At 42.1% G+C, this 22,300-nt stretch overlaps 1 protein-coding gene across 2 annotated transcripts in view; it reads left to right on the top strand.

The window, feature by feature from the left end:
- METTL21A (methyltransferase 21A, HSPA lysine) overlaps positions 1-21,955 on the top strand; it is a 57,946-nt gene extending 35,991 nt beyond the window's left edge. For both annotated transcript variants that reach the window (XM_073633398.1, XM_073633399.1), the window contains 2 exons: positions 7,591-7,702; positions 21,145-21,955. In XM_073633398.1, coding sequence (XP_073489499.1) covers positions 7,591-7,702; positions 21,145-21,536 — 504 coding nt within the window. In that variant the 3' untranslated portion in view covers positions 21,537-21,955. The remainder of the gene's footprint in view (positions 1-7,590; positions 7,703-21,144) is intronic.
- The last annotated feature ends 345 nt before the right edge of the window (positions 21,956-22,300 follow it).

The raw sequence follows: 22,300 nt of genomic DNA, 5'->3' as shown, positions 1-22,300 counted from the left end.
TTACTCCCAGGCTTCAACTTCCAAAGCCAAACCACATTTCCCCCACTACAAATCCTGGGCTTCCATGTTGTCTGTTCTCCTTTGCAAACACTTAAACTGCATCTCAGATGCTTGGGTGCTGTAAATGTTTTCCAGAAAATACAAGCTAGATCTTTGCACCCAGCACCCTTCCTGGTTTATTGCTTCCAAATTGTCTGTCACCGCACAGATTACAGATCTCCATAAGGCCATGAAAGGTCTTCTGGAGCAGGGCATCGTTTCTCCAGTGCCCAAAGCAGAAAGGTGCCAGGAATTCTTCTCCAATCCATTGGTTTTTAAACTAAAAGGAGATATCTGGCCCCGAAATTCTGTATGGAATCCTTCAAGTCTGTCATAGTTTTGCTTCATCGAGGAGACTTTCTGACCTTTTTCCATCACAATAACAATATTTTTTTCTTTGCTGCGTTCCTGCACTTCAGTTTGTGGCCCTGCCATTCAGCCTATCTGCTCACTAAGTGTATCCACCAAGGTACTAGCCACTATGCTAGCCTTAGCCTTACTGGGCTCTTGGAGATTCCTCATTGTGAGATATTTAGACAACCTCCTGTTGAGGGAATGCTTGGCGCAGATTCTGGATGACAGGGTAGCCCTGTCCGTCCAGACCTTGCAGGGGTTTGACTGGTTTATGAACCTTTAGAAGTCAGCACTTGAATTGATTTATAGCTTTGATTATCTGGGTGGTTTACAAATCCCACTCTGGAGTGGAGGAACTATTCTGGAAGATCCTCACAATGGATGCCAGCCCATCGGGCTTGAGAGGAGTCCTGAGCACCTTTTTTGTTTTCCAAAGAACATTTTTTATTGAAGTAAACCTATAAAATACAGTCCGAGGCTTCACATTTAGCCAATTACACAGCATAGTAAAACAGAAGCGCATATCAAAATGAACATAGCCATATCCTTAATATGTTTCAAAAGGAGATAATCCCCCCTATCCGAGTCATTCCCTCCTATAGCCATGTTACATCTCGTAACCAATGCTTCCCATTCCAATGTCGTTTGAAATCAGTCTCAACCGGCATTCATGCCTAGTAACCTGTCCATAACCAGATCCACTGGGACAAGCCTGGGTACATCCAGCCATGGGCCCCAGAGTTTTTCAAACTTTTGGGTGCAGCCCCTGTGTTGGTATATAACTTTCTCCATCCGGAGTGTATTTTCCACTGCAGTAATCCATTCCGTAATCGTAGGAGGATTCTCAAACTTCCGATGTATCATAATTAACTTACACGCCAACAATAGGGTTCTGACAACTGCTACTCAAGTACACACTTCCCATTCAAACTCCTCCAGCAAATTGAGCAAACAGGGTTTGGGATCTAGAGGAATAGAGATCTGAAATATCCTGTTAATAGTGTCCACCACTCCCTTCCAATAGGAATGTAATTTTAGGCACCTCCACAGTAGATGAATCCGTTCTCCATGGTCTTGTTTACATCTAGTGCACATCGGGGTGGACAAGAGACCCATAATAGGCAATCTGGGGGGGGGGGGGGTATAGTACAGCCTCAATATAATATACAGTTGCATTAGTCTCTGCGAAACATTCAGTGAACATATCTGCACCGCCTGGAGAACTTCCTCCCATTGATCTCCATCCATCTGACCTACAGTGGGGACGGAAAGTAGTCAGACCCCCTTAAATTTTTCATTCTTTGTTATATTGCAGCCATTTGCTAAAATGGTTTAAGTTAATTTATTTTCCTCATTAATGTACACACAGCACCCCATATTGACAGAAAAACACAGAATTGTTGACGTTTTTGCAGATTTATTAAAAAAGAAAAACTGAAATATCACATGGTCCTAAGTATTCAGACCCTTTGCTGTGACACTTATATATTTAACTCAGGTGCTGTCCATTTCTTCTGATCATCCTTGAGATGGTTCTACACCTTCATTTGAGTCCAGCTGTGTTTGATTATACTGATTGGACTTGATTAGGAAAGCCACACACCTGTCTATATAAGACCTTACAGCTCACAGTGCATGTCAGAGCAAATGAGAATCATGGGGTCAAAGGAACTGCCTGAAGAGCTCAGAGACAGAATTGTGGCAAGGCACAGATCTGGCTACAGGTTACAAAAAAATTTGTGCTGCATTTAAGGTTCCTAAGAGCACAGTGGCCTCCATAATCCTTAAATGGAAGATGTTTGGGAAGACCAGAACCCTTCCTAGAGCTGGCCGTCCGGCCAAACTGAGCTATCGGGGGAGAAGAGCCTTGGTGAGAGAGGTAAAGAAGAACCCAAAGATCACTGTGGCTGAGCTCAAGAGATGCAGATGGGAGAAAGTTGTAGAAAGTCAACCATCACTGCAGCCCTCCACCAGTCGGGGCTTTTTTGGCAGAGTGGCCTGACGGAAGGCTCTCCTCAGTGCAAGACACATGAAAGCCCGCATGGAGTTTGCTAAAAAAACGCCTGAAGGACTCCAAAATGGTGAGAAATAAGATTTTCTGGTCTGATGAGACCAAGATAGAACTTTTTGGCCTTAATTCTAAGCGGTATGTGTGGAGAAAACCAGGCACTGCTCATCACCTGTCCAATACAGTCCCAACAGTGAAGCATGTTGGTGGCAGCATCATGCTGTGGGGGTGTTTTTCAGCTGCAGGGACAGGACGACTGGTTGCAATCGAGGGAAAGATGAATGCGGCCAAGTACAGGGATATCCTGGACGAAAACCTTCTCCAAAGTGCTCAGAACCTCAGACTGGGCCGAAGGTTTACCTTCCAACAATACAATGGCCCTAAGCACACAGGTAAAATAACGAAGGAGTGGCTTCACAACAACTCCGTGACTGTTCTTGAATGGCCCAGCCAGAGCCCTGATTAAAACCCAATTGAGCATCTCTGGAGAGACCTAAAAATGGCTGTCCACCAATGTTTACCATCCAACCTGACAGAACTGGAGAGGATCTGCAAGGAGGAATGGCAGAGGATCCCCAAATCCAGGTGTGAAAAACTTGTTGCATCTTTCCCAAAAAGACTCATGGCTGTATTAGATCAAAAGGGTGCTTCTACTAAATACTGAGCAAAGGGTCTGAATACTTAGGACCATGTGATATTTCAATTTTTCTTTTTTAATAAATCTGCAAAAATGTCAATTCTGTGTTTTTCTCTCAATATGGGGTGCTGTGTGTACATTAATAAGGGGGTTTGAATACTTTCCGTTCCCACTGTACATCTCCATCCCATTTATCCAGCATTCGCAGAGGGTGTTTCATCAGTAAATTCTGCAATAACATCTTATGACATTGTGATATAAATCCCTTGGTGGTAGAGGCTCTCTTGATCAAGGTAAACAAAGGTGCCGGAGAAGGAGACCATTCAGAAGATCTACTCTGAGCTGTCACGGCATGCCTTAATTGCATATGATAAAAGCGCATGGAAGGCGGCAGACCAAACATCTCCTGCAGAGCTTCAAATGACAACAGTACTCCGTTGTGGAAAATTTGTCTAATATATAGCACCCCATACCACTTCCATAAGGCCCCGTGTTGCACCTTGGCAATTTCAAGTTAGGTTCCATTTGACCAGATTGGGCTAAATTCCATGTATCCAGTCACTCCCTGCAGATATGTGATTGTATTCCATATTGTTTGAATAAGATGATAAGTCGGGTATATCTTATGTGGCTTACCGAAGGCCTGAGCTTCAAGGGCCACTGGAACTGACTCGCCCCCTACTCTATGTGTCATGGATCTGCCACCTAGGGGTTAAAATAGTGCAGACTGATTTCAGTGATTGGCAACAGGCTGCCTTATTTAAAGCCCTCAGCAGCACTGTGTCTTTGCTGTCTGATCTGCAGCTCATACGTGTTCCCGTGACTTCCTGTTCCTGTGATCCGATCTGTTTGACCCCGGCTTGCCTTTTAACCACGCTCAGTTCTACACTGCTTGATATCCTGTTGCCGAACTTTGCCTGCATCCTGACCATTCTCTGCCTGTCGTTTATATCTACATCTGATCATCTGTCACCAAACCCGGCTTGTCGGACTACATATTCAGTGTCTCCCCAGCCCTGCACCTACCAGCCTGCTTCCTGTTTCCTGCTTCACCAGCTGAACTAACAACACCAACGATGAACCAGGCACCCATACACTGCCAGGCTCTTGCAGCCACTGTTGCTGCCAGTGGCGCCCTCCCATTCCGTACCCCCACCCATCACTCCTATCAGGTGCTGTAACTGTGGGGCTAAATAATACAGCCAGGGATTTGGCAAAGCTAGACCCCCATTGTCCTTAGGGCGTTGCAGATGTTCAAGTTTAATTCTAGGGAGGGGCGATTCTTCCATATTAATGTGCGGAATAGGGAGTTCACTATCCTAAAGGTCTTAAGGGAAACCACCACCAGTGAGTTGTGCAGTACGTAGAGTATCTGGCACATAAGGATAATCTTAATCAGGTTCACCCTACCAGCTACTGACAGGCAGAGTAAATTCCATGTTTTAATCCTATCCCGGAATCTTTGTAGCAGTAGGGAAATATTTAACCTCCCATAATCTCGGATACTGGGCGTCATCTGGACCCCCAAGTACCTGAAAGAGTTAGCAATTGGTATGGAGCTTGCATTTGAAGGTGCACCCTCCCTATCAATGGGCATTAGGGAGGACTTTGTCCAGTTGAACTTGAGCCCTGAATATGTACCAAAGTCTGTTATGGTGGACATAGTTTCCTTAAGGGAGCCGTCAACATCTCCAAGCAGAATCATTATATCATCCGCGTAGATCATCACTTTTTCTTGTCTATCTCCATAACAGAAGCCGTCAATACCCGGGCGGACTCTGATTTTATTTGTCAGGGGTTCAATGGCTAGTGCAAAGAGCAAGGGTGACAACAGACACCCTTGTCTTGTTCCCCTGCCCAGGACGAAAGTATGTGACATACTACCCGATGCCCGAATAGCTGCCTGTGGGTGACAGAGTAAGCGGACCCTGCAATATATGTTTCCCCAATGCCCCCGAGCACCTTGTTAATACGGGTGCAGAAGTCTTGGACACCAGAGGAAGCTAGACTCTCATCAACATTTTGGAACTTGGGTGATTTGTTTCTTCATACAACACCGGACTGCTTTGCTGGAGGGTCATCTTAACCAGATTCAGTCAGAAAACACCATGAGGGTAGTTTACAAAAGTCATCAGGGAGGAACCTAAAATCTCGCTGCAGTTCAGGAAGCGCAATAAATACTGTCCAGGCAGAATTTCACTTTCCAGGCTTTTCCGCTGTGTACATTCCAGATGTAGACAATTGGCAGACAAGTTTCTTCAGCCACTAGTGTCTAGACCCGGGGAAGCGGTTCCTACACCCAGAAGTGTTTGAGGACCCGTGTCCAAGTTGGGGACACTGGTTGGATTCTCCTGGCCTCCAGGTTAAACAACAAACTGGATATGTTTGTCTTCAGGTACAGGAATCCTCTAGCAGAAACAGTGATGCTCTGGTAACTCTGTGGAATCAGTACAGCCTAATTTTTGCCTTTCCTCCCCTGAAACTTTATCCTGATCTGCTTCATAGGAATGAGATGGAGGGTATTCAGGTGATCATCGTTTTTCCAGACTGGCCAAGGTGGATGTGGTACATCCACCTGGTAAGACTAGACTCCTGGCAGATGCTCCATGTGCTCTGCTTGATTGTCCATATCTACTTCAGAGTAGCTAGGTCTGAACCAGAATTTGGATGTTAGCACTCTTAATGGCCAAGTTTCTGCCTTTTCTATTCTGTCCCAAAGACTGTTGACTTTGCTCTTTAATCACGGCAAATCGTGGGACACCCTTGCGATCCCCGTCACTTCCAATGGCACCCCGATCACAGAACGTTTTTGCCACGATCGTCGCCCAATGGATCGCTGTAAAATCGCGCAAACACAATCGCAGTACGCCTGTCGCCCAAAAGAAGTTCTTGAACTTGATGAGAATGAAGCCTAAAGGCTTTGGGTGTCCCCCAATGAATAAGAAAAAAAATATGATTTTTGTACTTTTGTATCCTTTTCTTGGAGTCCGTCCAATGAACGACACAGGTCCCAATCCTCTGGGTTTTTGATCATGCTCTTGGAACTGCTTTGCTACAAAGCTGATTGTAGAACAGGATATCTGGGGCTGGCCTACACTTATCTTTTTTTTGTCAGCATTTACGCTTCCTGTAGACAGAAGTCTACTGTGAAGGTTAAAGACTTCCTGTGTCCCTCAAAAGACGTCAAGAAAAGGATTTTACAGTTAATATAACATTTTTATTTTTCTGGCTATAAGGAAATAGCCCCTTGTGTTACCTTTCTTAAAAGAGTCATAAAGGATTTTTTTTTTCCCACAATCATACTTGCCTTATCTGTCCCCTGGCGCCTCTACACTGAGAACCGAGCGATTGAACACTGCCGATCACTCAGTTTTCAGAGCTCCGTGAGCAGAGAGCTGTAGACTGTCAGTCACAGCTCTCTGCTCTGCCCCCTCCTTGCTCACTGGAGCGCTGAGCTGTGGAGGGGGCGGAGCGGCCATCTCAGCCTCTCAGCGGCTCACTGAGAGGCTGAGCTGGGTGTCAGTCCAGGCACCTGGCGGATCCAAACTCCGTAGTCGGGATGACGCGGTACCTGGAATGACATTGGTGATGTCAGCAGATAGCGGACTTCAGTCTGCTCTCTGCTGAAAATAGGTCACAGGAGTGCAAAATGTATTGCACTCCTGTGATCCATAGAAGTACAGCCAAACGAGCTTTGGTTGAACTTCCCCTTTTTAAATATGACTTTTTGTGAGATCCAGGCTTTAGGCACCTAAGTGCGGACCTGCACAGCTGCTGCTGCAAACTCTATAACAGTTACCAAGCTTCTTCTGTGTATGTACAGGAAAATCCCTAACCCTATGGAGAGCCTGACTATTATTGTAGTAAATAATACATGGCCTATACATAGGAATTTATAGCATTTACAATATAAAACATTAGGGTACTGACTAGAGCGTTTGCAGTGGCAGCTAGGCCTCAGTGTGGATCACACTGGGGGGGGGGGGGGTTGCTGGGGGAGGATAACTTAAAGTGGACCTTCAGTCATTTTTTTCAACTTTCCATCTTACTTTGGTACAACATTTTTTTTTCTAACAGTGAATACCTTATACAGCCCACTTCCTGTTTCTTGTCTGGTAAAAAGCCTAGGCTTATGACATCATGCACAGCTCTCTCTCTCTCACTCTTGTAAAAGTTTTCCAGGAAAAGGATGGGGGGTGAGTCATAAGAGGGCCAATGAGAGCTGCAGAGCTGGAGGTGTGCCTCTGTGTGTCTGTGTAAATCCAGGAAGTGAACAGGCAGCAGCTTCAGCTGCCCACAGTTAAAATGGTTGCAGCCAGACTTTGGAGGGAGATTTCTGCAGCATATTTGCAAGTATGGAATCGCAGTATATATGAAATAATATGCAAAGTGGTTGGAGAGAAGCTTCATGACGGCAAAGATGATTTTATTATAGATTATGTGAGCATACTGCAGTTCCTCTTTAAAGGATAATTAAAGGATAATTGTACATGTCATCTAAAAAAGGCCTACAATTTATATTTAAACTATTTTGTGTATCGTTATACCACAGGCAGTTGTCCTTTGCATGTTCTTTGAAGCTGGAGGCATTAATCTGCAGGGTCGCTCTGTGATAGAACTGGGTGCAGGAACAGGATTGGTTGGAATTGTGGCTGCATTACTTGGTAAGTGTCATAAAAACAGTAAAAGAAAATTTTATACATTTTATTTAATTTGTTTTTCTGCACTGTCTACACAGTAGTGTTTTCTGGACAGTTATAAAATGTTAGTGATACAATAATGGTTAGTTTCGACAGTAGCTATTAACATATACCTAGCTCCTGATCCTCTATTTTCCATTTGTATTTGATATTTGAGATTTGGAATCCCCAAAATAATAGTACAGTATATTTCCTTTAGTCAGATCGGGTATAATTTTTCTAATGTTGTGTGGTTTATTTAAAATCTTCATAAATATTAAAGTGATATTAAACCCAAAAACAAAAATATATATATACGTATATACTCGATTATAGGCCGACCCGAATATAAGCGTAGGCACCTAATTTTAACACAAAAAACTGGGAAAACGTATTGACTCGAGTATAAGCCTAGGGTGGGAAAATGCAGCAGCTACTGGGTAAACAATGCCCATCTGCAGCCTCACTGTGCCCATTTGCAGCCTCATTGTGCCCATCTGCAGCTGTACCTTTGATTACTAAAACAGTGGGTGTCTCCCGCTGTGTTATGCTGGCTGTTCGGCCGTCCATTATAATAAAGCCCCGCCTCCTCCTCCTCATCTGTGATAGACAGAACACTGATACAATGCTGGGAAACTGTATCAGTGTTCTGTCTATCACAGGTGAGGAGGAGGTGGGGCTTTGTTACAATGGACGGCCGAACAGACTGCATAACACAGCGGGAGACACCCGCTGTTTTAGTAACCAAAGGTACGGCTGCAGATGGGCATGACGCAGCGGGAGACACCCGCTGCTTTAGTTATCAAAGGTACGGCTGCAGATGGGCACCCTAACTCGAAACCCTCACTCAAGTATAAGCTGAGGGGGGGGTTTTCAGCCTAAAAAATGTGCTGAAAAACTCGGCTTATACTCTATTATATACAGTATATTGCAAGCTTACAAAGTCTTAGATGTGGTGGCTGCATTAGTTTTCTTTTTTTTAGGCTTTTTCCCTTTGTTTTCACCTGGTGACCCTGCCAGTTTGTCTGTTATTTTTCAACTTACTATAACAGACCAAGCTGTCTAGAAAAAGTAGAAATTAGAGGGCGGAGACAAACTAACACGGACAGAGTTGTTTACAATAATCGTCTTTTATTCATTTATGTAAAACTTTTATCCCGAAAGGAAAGAAAATGTTGTAACTCCTTTACTCAAATAAGTGAGCTGCTTTGCTCGTGAGAAAACCAGCATAGTGTGAACCTGGGCTTAGCTGGCGTTCCGCTTCAATTTGTTAGTCAAGTCCATCTAAATCTGCTAGTCTTCCACTACCCTCTGCCCAGGCGGACAGTGCTGCTGTCCAAAGCTTTCTGCTTTACTACTTCATCCAGAATGTAGACACCCTAATGCCTCGTACACATAATGAGATTTTCGGACAAATAACCATCCGTTTTTTTGTTGCATGCTACTCTCCATATCAAAAATGAAAATCTAAAGTTACAAAAATTCTCGCACGCCAAAATAAAATTTCAGAAGTGATGTCATGTTGTATTTGTATTGTATTTTTGGATCACTAGGTGAAATAAAAGCAAAAAAAAAAGTCTAAAAAAAGAAAAATAATGCAACCACCACATCTAAGGATTAGTAAGCGGCACTATATTACTTTTTTGTTTTGAGGTTTAGGCCCCTTTCACACGTGTGCGACTTTTCCTGCGACTTTGGACTCCCCATGATTCCCAATTATAACCATATCTGTGCAACTTCAAGTCGCACTGACTTCAAAGTAGTCCTAGTTGAGGTCCATAGACCTCAAGTTTACACAGGCATTCCCTGAAATCGCGGTATAATCATGCGACTTTCAAGTCACGGCAGTATGAAGGGGGCCTTAATAATGCTTTAAGTGGTCTATTTATAAATGTATTTAACAGGATTCATGCAGCTATCACACTTTCTTTGTTGGATTCAGTTGGAAAAATGTGTGACTTCTGGGAGAAAGTTGTGTGAATCTTGGGTGAAAAGATTTAGAAGACTTGCAAGTGTTTCTCTGTGTAAGGCCCCTTTCACACTTGTGTGACTTGTCCTGCGGCTTGGGACTGCAAAGTTGCATGACAAGTCGTACCCCATGATTTCCAATGAGTACCATTTATATCTGTGTGACTTCAAGTCGCACCGACTTCAAAGTAGTCCCTGTACTAGTTTGGTCTAACTTTGATGCGAGTCAAGGTCCATAGACCTCAAGATTACACAGGCATTCCCTGAAATTGCGGTAAAATCGTGGCAAAATCATGCGACTTTGAAGTCGCGGTAGTGTTAAAGGGGCCTAATGGATGCAAATGAATAATGATGGGCTGACCAGATAGAGAAAGTGTTGTTTTAATTAACAAAATTAAAAAGGTAAAACTCTTTAAAAAGATGTACTGCACTCTATACATAAATTATAAAAAGCTCTTTAGCACAAAGACCTAAATTCCGCAAGAATGGTAGAGTCTTATAAGCAGCTGACAGCTGGTGTTTAACATTCATGTCTACTTCATTATCCTGTTTACTTCAGTCAGCGCTCCAGTAAATCTAGTCTCCCTTTTAGATGTAGCCCAGCACAGTTATTACTGCATGTGACCGTTTTGAATGATGGTACAGTAAACTACATTTGGAAGTTAGTTAATTGAAGCACTGACGGTGGTTAACCACTTCAGCCCCAAAAGGATTTATACACTTTCTGACCAGGCCATTTTTTGTGATACGGCACTGCATCGCTTTAAATGACAATTGCGCAGTCGTGCGACGCTGTACCCAAACAAAATTGATTTCCCGTTTTTCCCACAAATCGAGCTTTCTTTTGGTGGTATTTGATCCCCTCTGCAGTTTTTTATTTTTTGCGCTATAAACAAAAAAGAGTGACAATTTTTTGGAAAAAAAAAGACAATTTTTTTTTTACTTTCTGCTATTAAACATTTCCAAAAAAAAAAATGTAAAAAAACAAATTTATTCATCAGTTTAGGCTGATATGTATTCTGCTACATATTTTTGTTAAAAAAAAAAAAAAATTTGCAATAAGCACATATTGATTGGTTTGCGCAAAAGTTATCATGTCTACAAAATATTATTATTATTTATTATTATTTTTTATTTATTTATTTTTTACTAGTAATGGCGGCAATCAGTGATTTTTAGCATGACTGCGACATTGCGGCGGACAGGTCGGACACTTTTTTTTTTTTTTTAATCAGATTTATCTTCCACTTTTTAATATCACAACGATATATACACACAAAAAAACAAAAATAAAGAGAAAAGGAAAAAAAAAATGATAAATCAATAAAAAAAAAAATCGTACATATTCTTAACCACCTCAATACAGGGCACTTTCACCCCCTTCCTGCCCAAGCCATTTTTCAGCTTTCAGCGCTATCACACTTTGAATGACAATTGTGCGGTCATGTTGCACTGCACCCTAGTTAAATTTTTATAATTTTTTCCCCACAAATAGAGCTTTCTTGGTATTTGATCACCTCTGCGGTTTTTATTTATTGCGTTATAAACAAAAGAAAAGGGACGAGTTTAAAAAAACACAATATTTTTTACTTTTTGCTATAATAAATATCCTTTTTTTTTTTTTTTTTTTTTTAAACAAATTTTTTCCTCAGTTTAGGCCGATACGTATTCTTCTACATATTTCTGGTAAAAAAAAATCGCAATAAGCGTATATTGATTGGTTTGCGCAAAAGCTATAGCGTCTACAAAATAGGAGATAGATTTATAGCATTTTTATTATTATTATTTTTTTTTTTTTACTAGTCATGGCAGCTATCTGCGATTGTTATTGTGATTGCGATATTGAGGCGGACATATCGGACACTTTTGACACATTTTTGGGACCATTCACATTTATACAGCGATCTGTGCTATAAAAATGCATTGATTACTGTGTAAATGTGACTGGCAGGGAAGGGGTTAACACTAGGGGGTGATCGAGGTGTTAATGTGTGTCCTAGGGAGGTGATTCTAACTGTGGGGGGAGGGGACTGACTGGGGGAGGTGACCGATCGGTGTCCCTATGTACAAGGGACACACATCGGTCTCCTCTCCTCTCTGACAGGACGTGGATCTGTGTGTTTACACACACAGATCCACGGTCCTGCTCGGTTGCTGGGCAGTCGCAGGTGCCCGGCGGACATCGTGGCTGCCGGGCATGCGCATCGGGTCCCCAGTGACACGGCGGCGCGCGCGCACCCCCTAGTGGCTCGGGTAGGCGATCACGTCATATGACGTCCGCCCAGAACGAGAGCTGCCTCATCCCGCCGTCATATGACAGTGGGCGGGCAGCTACGGGTTAAAATAAAAAAGAAAAAGTATTCCCTTCCTTCCCCTTCCCACCTCCTATCTCAGTCCCGTATCCATGTGGTCAAGCCACGGTTTCCAGATCTCTTAGATAAATTCCTCCTAAAAAAAAAAAATGCCTCTCATAGGAAATGGATCTATTCAGTTCAAATATCCAACCAGATATGGTCGGCGGGTGAGGGGAGGTCCACCTAATGGCAATTTGTCTTCGTGCCACAAAAAGCGTTCTTACAACAGTAAACCATTAGGTGGTTTAAGCACTAAGCTATCCCAGTAGACACATTAAGGGATCCACTGAAAGATTCAGATCTAAAATCCCATTAAGTGTACCCACTACGTCTGCCCAGTACCTCCTGGAGTTTCGGGCATTGCCATAATGGATATATCAATGACCCCGGATTGCCACATCTAGAGCAAGTTGAGTCAACTGTTAAGCCAATTTTGAACAAAAATTCTGGGGTTGAGGATGAAAGAGATACAAGAGGAAGAGCCCGAAGAATCCTATACCAGACATGGTCAGAGAGAGGACCAATATCACGCTCCCATTTTTCTCTTGATGGACAGTGAAACTTATTAGAAGTACCTTGTAATAGATAGTTATATGTAACAGATATTAAGCCTTTGGTTACAATTGCCTGACCCATTCTTTCCAAGACTGGGACCGGGGGAAACAAAACAGAAGAAGAAGAAAATTGGGCACATAAACCATGTCGTAGCAGCAAAAATTGAAAAACCATCTCGGGTTCAAAGAAAATTCCCTTACCAACTGATCAAAAGATTTAAGTACCCCCCTCTCATAGAGTTCAGATAGGGTAAGAATCCCTGCTCGTTCCCATCACTGAAAGCCCTGGAGGGTCACTATTTCAGGTAGCCTTTCATTGCCCCAAATAGCGGTATATTTAGTTAAGTAGGAAACCCCCACTGGACACCTACCTGACATTTTTTACACTTTTTTTGGGGAACCAGTGACATTATTACAGTAATCGGTGCTAAAAATATGCACTGTTATTGTACTAATGACATTGGCAGAGAAGGGGTTAACATCAGGAGCGATCAAGGGGTTAAATGTGTTCCCTGTTTGTGTTTTCTAACTGTATGGGGGACTGTGTGATTGGGGAAACACACAGATCCATCTTCCTGCTTAATAGAAAGACAAGATCTGTGTGATCTCCCCTGTCAGAACGGAGATCTGCCTTTTTTACACAGGCAGATCCCCGTTCTGTCACTGCGGGGAACGATCGTGGGTGGCCGGTGGCCATCGAGTCCGCCGGACCCACTGATTGGCTCCCCCGCTGGCCACAAAAGCGAGTTCCCAAGCCGACGTACAGCTACAACGATTTTCGGGAACGAGCCAACCTGAGGCAGTGTAATAACGGTGGCTGGTCGGCAAGAGGTTAATAAAGATAATGTCTAGAAACAGTTCTTATAGCGTCCCCATTGCTGCAACATTCTGATACACATAGAAGAAAACTATTTAGGATATGTGCTGTGACCCCCTTTCACACTGAGGCAGTTTTCAGGCATTTTAGCGCTAGAAATAGTGACTGAAAAGCGCTTGAGAAAACTGCCTCCCATTCATTGCAATGGGTGCTTTCACACCCGGGCGGTGCGCTTGCGGGACGTTAGAAAAAGTACTGCAAGCAGCATCTTTGGAGCAGTTTGGGAGCGCTGTATACAACGCTCCCAAAATGCCCCTGCCCATTGGAATGAATGGGCAGCGCTTTCAAAGCGCCACAAAACTGGAGTTTTTAACTCACTGCTAAAACGAGTGGCGCTAATGCGGCCCCAGTGTGAAAGGGGTCTAAGGGTTCCTGCTCCTTCTTTGTCCACATTAAAGTGAGGCTAAACCCTCCTCTTCTTTACAGCCAAGACAGCTGCCATCTTAGCCTCTATTTGATGTGCAGTTGCCACGGTGCTGCATATGTGATTAGTTTTGCTACTATACATTTGATGGCTTGACAGTTCAGATGAACGCAAATTTGAGAATTATCGTTCACAGCAGGCTTTGTATCTGCTTTGAGAAACCGTTGAAGTGGAAATGAAACCATGGATTTAGCTATTTCCCTTAATAATTACAGTTAAGGCATGCCATGAATAACTGTCACAGTTGCTTGTGCTCTCAACTGAACTGTCAAACCACTGAATGGCTGCTGTCATGACCACATGTGCAGCACAATAGCAATTGCAGATCAAACCGAAGCTAAGATGGCAGCTTCCTTGGCTGTAAAGATTAGGGGGGTTTAAAGTTTCTCTTTACTATCTCTTGATCTGTGGATCTCTAACTGCTGCCCCAGTCTAATACATTTCTAATGCTTTCTCGGGTACATTTTTCAGCTTTTTTTTTTTTTTAATTGATATGCAAAAAGCAAAAACGACTTTATTTGGTGCTATAAATACATAGAGTACATGAACTTGGAGGACAGACCAGAAAATCTTGTGTATACAGTGATTTCACAGTAATATTCTTAGAGGGATAAAAGGAACTTTCTTGTATTTCTTATGACTTGTTAACTGCTGCTGCAGCTTTATAAATGCACCAGACTAGGCCAATCTACATAATGCAGGGATGGAAGGATGATGGAGATGAAGACTTTGATGTAGCACCTGTTGTCCGCTCCCTCCTTTACAAAGACTCTGCTTTCAGGAATAATGATGCAGTGCCTACCCCCCTGACTGTCATTTAGCATGTGAACAAAGGTGGGCACAGACATGAAAAACAGTTTATAATTGGCTATTTTAAAGGAAAATTATTTATTTTTCACAAGACCACAAAGTTTGGAGCATTTATTTAAAAACAATTTTGACTTGACATATCTTTACAGTCTTGCTGTTTTTGCGCTTCCATGTTCTTGTCAATGTGTTACAATAGATTTGTGCATTAACCACTCAAGGGATCTCTGTCTTTGATACAGCCATTCAGTCTTCCGTAAATCTTTACTCCAGGCGAATTGATAAATGCACTGATGAAATACATGTAAGGGAGTTGTTTTAACTGCCAAAGTATTTGTATTTCTTCTCGTCCACTGAGGGACACCAGAATTCATAGACTACAAGATTATTCTGCCATCTACAGGAGGATTGAACACTGTCAAAAAAATTGTGGGCACCCCAGGGTAACCCCTCCTACTCCCAGCATGTCCTTGTTTTTTGCTAGTGTTCTGGAATTGACGTCTTTACTTCACTATACTGAGAAAATTCTAAACTTCCTGGTCCGCGGTGCACCTCGTCACTTCCTCCCTCACCTGTGTTCCTGGGAAATGATGTGTCTGTCATCATTTCCCAGGAGTCTGTGGGCAGTAATGTGATGTTGCCATAACAACGGGTTGGGACCTTCCTCTGTCGCTGCCCGTTGTTATGGCAACTTTAAAAACAATCGGCGCTACGACCGGTGAATCGTGCATGCGCGAGATCGAGAGGTGCATGCTGGTTACCCAGCATGCACCCCTCCAAAGCTAATACAGGAAGAGATATCTATTGGGCTTCACATGCCCACAATCATGATGGCAACGGCCTCAACAGGAGGGACAAACTTGTGAGTATTACATTTATATTTTCGGAAAATCCAATAGTAACCTTGTATAATCATTTTTTTATGCATAATGCATTATGCTCGGATCAATTAAAAAAAAAAAATGTGGCCAGAACTCTGCTTTAATATAAAACAGTCTGTGTCATTTGACTAAACCAACTGCACAGATATCTTTTGGGCAGAAACAACTCAACATAATTTATTATAATCAACACCTTGACATGTCTGTATGAACAGTGTACTGAGCTGCATGTGTACAAAACCACCCTTCATGTAGCTTCATGTTTGACTCCCAGTTAAAATACCTTGTATGTCCTGCTTCTGGGTATAATATAAGATATAGTATAATACAGTCCTGTCTAAAAATCTGCAAAACAGTGTAGTCTATCTTTTTTTTTTTTTTTTTGTTTCTTTCCGTATAGCTGGTTATTTATATTTGCTACTGCATATAGATTATCCAATTAATCAAAACAATAATCGACCAACTAATTGATTATGAAAAAAATCTCTAGTTGTAGCCATAGTCTCAACTGTTGATCTATTTTTAGATCCTAGTCTCAACTGTTGATCTATTTTTAGATCCTAGTCTCAACTGTTGATCTATTTTTAGATCCTAGTCTCAACTGTTGATCTATTTTTAGATCCTGGTCTCAATTGTTCGATCTATTTTTAGATCCTGGATCTATTTTTAGGTCCTGGTCTCAATTGTTTGATCTATTTTTAGATCCTGGATTTATTTTTAGATCCTGGTCTCAACTGTTCGATCTATTTTTAGATCCTGGTCTCAATTGTTCAATCTATTTTTAGATCCTGGTCTCAACTGTTCCATCTGTTTTTAGATCCTGGTCTCAACTGTTCGTCTATTTTTAGATCCTGGTCTCAATTGTTTGATCTATTTTTGGATCCTGGATCTATTTTTAGGTCCGGGCCTCAACTGTTTGATTTGTTTTTGGATCTTGGTCTAAATGGTTTGATCTGTTTTTTTTACATCCTAGTGTCAGCTGTTCAATCTTTTTTTTTTTTTTTTATCTTGGGACCCAAGAAGAGGAGGATGTGGACTGCTCTGCGCAAAACCACTGCACAGAGCAGGTAAGTATAACATGTTTGTTATTTTTTTAACAAAAAACCCTAGACATTAGTATCACTTTAACTTGCTCTTTGGCTCTTCAAAGCTATAAAGGTATATCCTCTTATCTGACCTTACTTTCAAAGTGGCCTTCCTTGTGGCTATCACTTCTGTGTGGAAGCTCTGAGTTATTAACCTCATCCTGTAAATAGCCTTTCCTAATGTTACACAAAGACAAAATTGGTGGGAAGAATGCCACCCTTACAGATAGCTAAGGGATCATTGGTGTACAGCCACTGAATCTGTCAAGTGGCATTATATCAGGGACTGTGCAGACACCGTCAACCCCTATATCACGGTCAGGGGTCCAGCTCAGAGGCCAGTAGCTATAGTAGTAGAGAGGCTCTCACCGACCAGCAGGATAAGTACAGCAGCAAGTAATTTAGGGGGATAACATGGGCTCACCCGAGGTGCAGAGTGTAAGCATTGACCGTTGTTTAACAGAACTCCCGATGGTGGAGATGGGTTTTGCTGCATGTTAGTACCAAGTCGCGGTCCTCAGGATCACCCCACAAGGAGGTGAGCAAGCCAGGGTCCAGTAGCCGATATAGTAGGTAGGGCTCAAGCAGAGGCATAGTCAGTAAACAAGCAAAAAGTCGTTTAACACATGGTCGCAGTTCTGATTTAAGTAGGAGCATAGTCAAGGAACAAGCAAAAGGTGGGTAACGAACGGTAGGAATGAGATACGAATGACAGCAGCAGTGAACAGAGCAAGATACTGGCTGGAGAGAGCACAATAATCTGGCAAACAGGAAGTGAGGAGACATGGCTTTAATAAGAAGTTCATGGGAGGAGCAAGGAGTTCAAAGCTAAGCAGAAAGAAGGCAGGATTGTCCAATGGACCAGACAGGGTGCTGTCCAGCAACTAAAGTGGCTCAACAAGAAGAGTAACTGCCAGACACAGCAGAGGTCCCAGGTTCAGATCTAGGCTTTAACACCCTAAAGTTAAGGGTTCCACCTAGCTAAAGTACCAGATGTGTTAGTGCTTCATGGGCTTTTTAGCATCAGGCATCGGTTTCTCAGAGTTGCACAGCTGCCACCTTGTCTTCTGTTCACACAGTTGTTAAAGAGGAACCGCAGTCTGCTCACATAATTTGTAATAAAAACTTCTTTGCCATTTCAAGCTTCCCTCCAACCACTTTGCATATTATTTTATATATACTGTGATTCTGTACTTGTCAAATCTGCTGCAGAAATCTCCCTCCACTGAGTCTGGCTGCAACCATTTTAACTGTGGGCAGCTGAAGCTGCTGCCTGTTCACTTCCTGGATTTACACAGAGGCACACCTCCAGCTCTGCAGCTCTCATTAGTCCTCTTATGACTCATCCCCCCTCTCGATCCAGCGATGTGCACTAGAGCCTCGGGTCTCCGGAGACTCTACCTCCTCCTTGGCTGAGACCTCACAGTCACATCCAGTGAGCCAATGGGGAGAGAAAAGGGTTGGGGCCATGGCGTGGCTCTGTGGACACACACAGCAGCAGCTCGGGAACAAGTCTGTTTGGACACCCCCATTTTGCAAGCTGCTTGCTGTGGGGGCAATCTGCAGAAGGGAGGGGCCAAGAATGCCAGCGAGGGACCTGAGAAGAGGAGGATGCGAGCTGCTCTGTGCAAAACCACTGCACAGAGCAGGTGAGTATGACATGGTTGTTATTTGAAAAAAAAGACTAAAGATCCTGTGCCCTGTACTGCACTGTCTTTCAAGAAATAGATTTTACTGGCAAGTCAAAAATCCTTTTTTTTTTCTGGCAATGATTAAAAATACTGCCCTAAGTGTCCTTATGTCCCTAAAGTCTAGGCAAGACAGTATATGTTTTTTCAACAACATAAGGCACTGTCTGATGAGTCTCTAATCAGTGAGGCCTGTGTTGGTGGGCTTTAGTTTGCTTCAAAGGAGTTTCTCCCAATATAGGTCTATGGTCATGCAAATCTGCTTTAACCACTTCACCTCCGGAAGATTTACCTCCCTTCCTGACCAGGCCTTTTTTTTGCGATATGTGCATTGCGTTACTTTAACTGACAATTGCTTGGTCGTGCAACTCCTTACCCAAATAAAATATCATGTCCCTTTTTTCCCCAAATCGAGATTTCTTTTGGTGATATTTGATTACCTTTGCGTTTTTTTTTTGTTTGCGCTATAAACAAAGAATGACTGCCAATTTTGAATAAAAAACAAAACATTATTTTTTACGTTCTGCTCTAAAAAAGTCCAATAAAAATATTTCAAAAATCAATTTTCTTCATAAATTTCTGCCAATATGTATTTTGCTACATATTTTATTTTTGATAAAATAAAATCGCAATAAGCATTAATTGGATTTTGCAAGTTATAGCATCTACAAACTATGGGATATTTTTTATTTTCTTATTATTTTACTAGTAATAGCAGTGATCAGCGACATATAGCAGGGCTGCGATTTTGCGGCGGACAAATCTGACACCTAAACGACACTTTTGACACTTTTTTGGGAACCAGTGACACTAATACAGTGATCAGTGCTAAAAATATGCACGGTCACTGTACTAATGACATTGGCTGGAATGGGGTTAACATCAGGGGCAATCAAAGGGTTAAATGTGTGCCTAGCTAATGTTTCTGTGTAGTGGGGGAAGTGCTTTTACTAGTGGAAGGCATGGATTGGTGTTCCTGCTTTACAGAAACAAAAGATGAATGCCTTCTGTACAGACAGAATGATAATCTGCCTTGTTTACATAGGCAGACTGCTGTTCTGCCTGTGTACAGAACAATCAGCGGGTGCCGGCAGACATTGGGTGTGCGGGACCCGCTGATAACAGCTAGAACGAGCTTCTGGCGCTACGCACTCACGCCCGATACCCGGAAGTGCAGGATCATGCGTATATATACGTCATCCTGTGCAGCGTGTCCGCCCCATAACAGTAAATCTGCTATAGGGCGGTTGGCAAGTGGTTAAGCTGGTCAGAAGGTGGGCGACTGCAGGCCAAATACACCTGTTAGTGAATTCTGAATGATTTAAGAAACATCTTAACCACTTGAGCTCCACAAGATTTTACCGCCTTCATGACCAGATGATCTTTTCCTATTCAGTACTGCGCTACTTTAACTGGTAATTGCGCAGTCATGCAACACTTCAACACTGTACCATTGTACTGGTATTTGATCACCACTGGGGTTTTTATTTTTTGTGACATAAATGAAAAAAAGACCGAAAGTTTTGAAAAAAATATATGTATACATTTTTACTTTTATGCTATTAAGTATATCCAATAAAAAAAAAGATTTCTTCATAAATTTGGGCCAAAATGTATTCTGCTACACGTCTTTGATAAAAAAAAAAGAAAATACTGGGAAAAAAAATATTTAAATATATATAATTTTACATAAAATTAATGTCTTTTATACACAATGGAATTTTTCTTTTTTTATATATTACTAATGGCAGTGATCAGCAATTTATAGTGGGACTGCAATAGTGCGGTGGGCAATCTGACTCTAACTTACCCTGGGGGAACTGCCTATCTGCCACTGACATCAGCAGTGACATTAATTAGTGGTAATACTATACACTGTCACTGTACTAATGACACTGGCTGAGAAGGGGTTAACATCTAGGGCAATCAAGGGGTAAAAAGTGTGCTGCTTTTCCTACTCGATCTCTCAGTAAAGCAGGGATGAGAAACTGAAAACTTGCTCCTTATGTATAGAGCTCTTTTTTTTTTTTTTTTTTTTATCAACACAGAGCTCTGGGCTGTGATTGTACAGAGCCAATCAGCAGGTCCCTTGCTGACAGGCTCACGGGTGCCGGGTGGGGGGTGCACATGAACGTGTGTTAAACCTGAATGCAGTGTTAAACATGTATGCAGTGATATACGGGTACTTTGATTTGCCTACACTTGCTGCTTGACCGCAGTAAATTGCAGGCGGACGGGAAGTGGTTAAACTGATGCCATCAACGCAAGCTCAAAGCCAGGTAACACATACCCTAAAGAGGAACTGAAGGCATTTTACTAGAGACTGTGAGCAGGCAGGCTATTATCAAAGAAAATACAAGAAATGTCTCTTCTGCAATGAAATACACCTACTTTCCTGCTCACAGTCTTCTGCAACATGTAAACTGAGCTGCGCATGCAGCTGAGTTCGTCAGCACCGTCCCTGTATGCTGGAGTGATTGACACCTGTGCATGCGCAGGAGTTACGTCATCCTACTCTGGCCCATGGAGATGCCTGAAGACCGGCACTCTGGGAGAAGATGCCAGCAATAACAAGGGATCCAGACCGTTAGAGAGAAGGTAAGTATAGTACCTTTAGTTATGCTTTAAGTGTTAAATCAATTCAGAAAAATAACATTTGTTCAGAGAAGTGAAGGACCATCAAGTCAGGGGTAGAATTGTTGGCCACTGTAGTACGTAGATTGTGATTGTTCATAAATCTAAAAACATTTTATCACTGCGTTTTACACAATTAATTACCTCTGTTCCAGGTTCTGATGTTACAGTCACAGATCGAGAAGTAGCCTTGGAATTTCTAAAGACAAATGTTCATGATAATGTTCCAGCAGATCTTCTACACAAAATGTCTGTGAAACCACTTGAATGGGGCAAAGGGTTGGAGAATTTCTCAACATTTGATGTCATAGTAGGAGCAGATATCATCTATCTGGAGGAAACCTTCCAAGATCTACTGAAGACTATTCTCCATCTAAGTACAGAAAATACTGTGATCTTATTGTCGTGCAAGCTTAGATACCAACGTGACCATCAGTTCCTGGACATGATGAGACAACATTTTCAAGTGGTTCAGGTCCTTTATGATGAGAAAGTTGATGTCCATATTTTTAAAGCGTTGAAGATAGGTCAGAGAGAAGAACTTTAATGCAGAAAAAGATTATTATATGAGGCAAAGGTGTACATTTTCATTAAATAGAATCTGTTCGAACAGGTGTTAAGTGGCACAGCTAAAGCTTCCATCCAAAGCCGGAGGCTGCCATTATGTGAGTTTCAGAAACCGTGCTGCTTCCAGGACAGAATAATACAAAGCCAGGATCCTGCCCTAAAACTAGCATTGCTTCTGGAAACTGACCTATAGCACTGGACTGAACGGAAAAAAAAGCTGTCTTGACTGGTTCCCTTAAGGCCCCACTGGACATTTACTGCATGGCATTTTGCAAGTTTTAATTTGGACCATTTACATAATCTTCTTGAAGTATATGGATTACGTGTTGATATTTTTCAGTCTTTAAGCTGCAGTTGCTATTTTTAAAATAAACTATGCTTTTTATAGTTTGTCCTCAATGTTGCGCTGTGCTGAATATATATTATTGTACCTGTTACTTTTTCATGAAAAAAAATAAAAAAATAAATAAATAAAAGAATATATATATATATATATATATATATATATATATATATATATATATATATATTTACATATATACACTCTCCACTTCAGAATTCTTTCATAGGGTCACACTTATTTTTAAAATCTACTCTTGCATATAAAGTCACCAGGTATATCAAAGGGCTATGGACTAGTTTTATTTGCAATACTTCTCTGTGTCTGAACATGGACATACCTCCATTGGTCATTTGCTTCTTTTGAAGACCATCAGCCATTCTACAGTAGCTGATTACATTATA

The sequence above is a fragment of the Aquarana catesbeiana genome, linkage group LG06 (genome assembly GCF_042186555.1).
Source record: "Aquarana catesbeiana isolate 2022-GZ linkage group LG06, ASM4218655v1, whole genome shotgun sequence".
NCBI classification, from domain to species: domain Eukaryota; kingdom Metazoa; phylum Chordata; class Amphibia; order Anura; family Ranidae; genus Aquarana; species Aquarana catesbeiana.
Note: the sequence above shows the minus strand (reverse complement) of the source record. Positions and strands in the feature narration are given on the sequence as shown.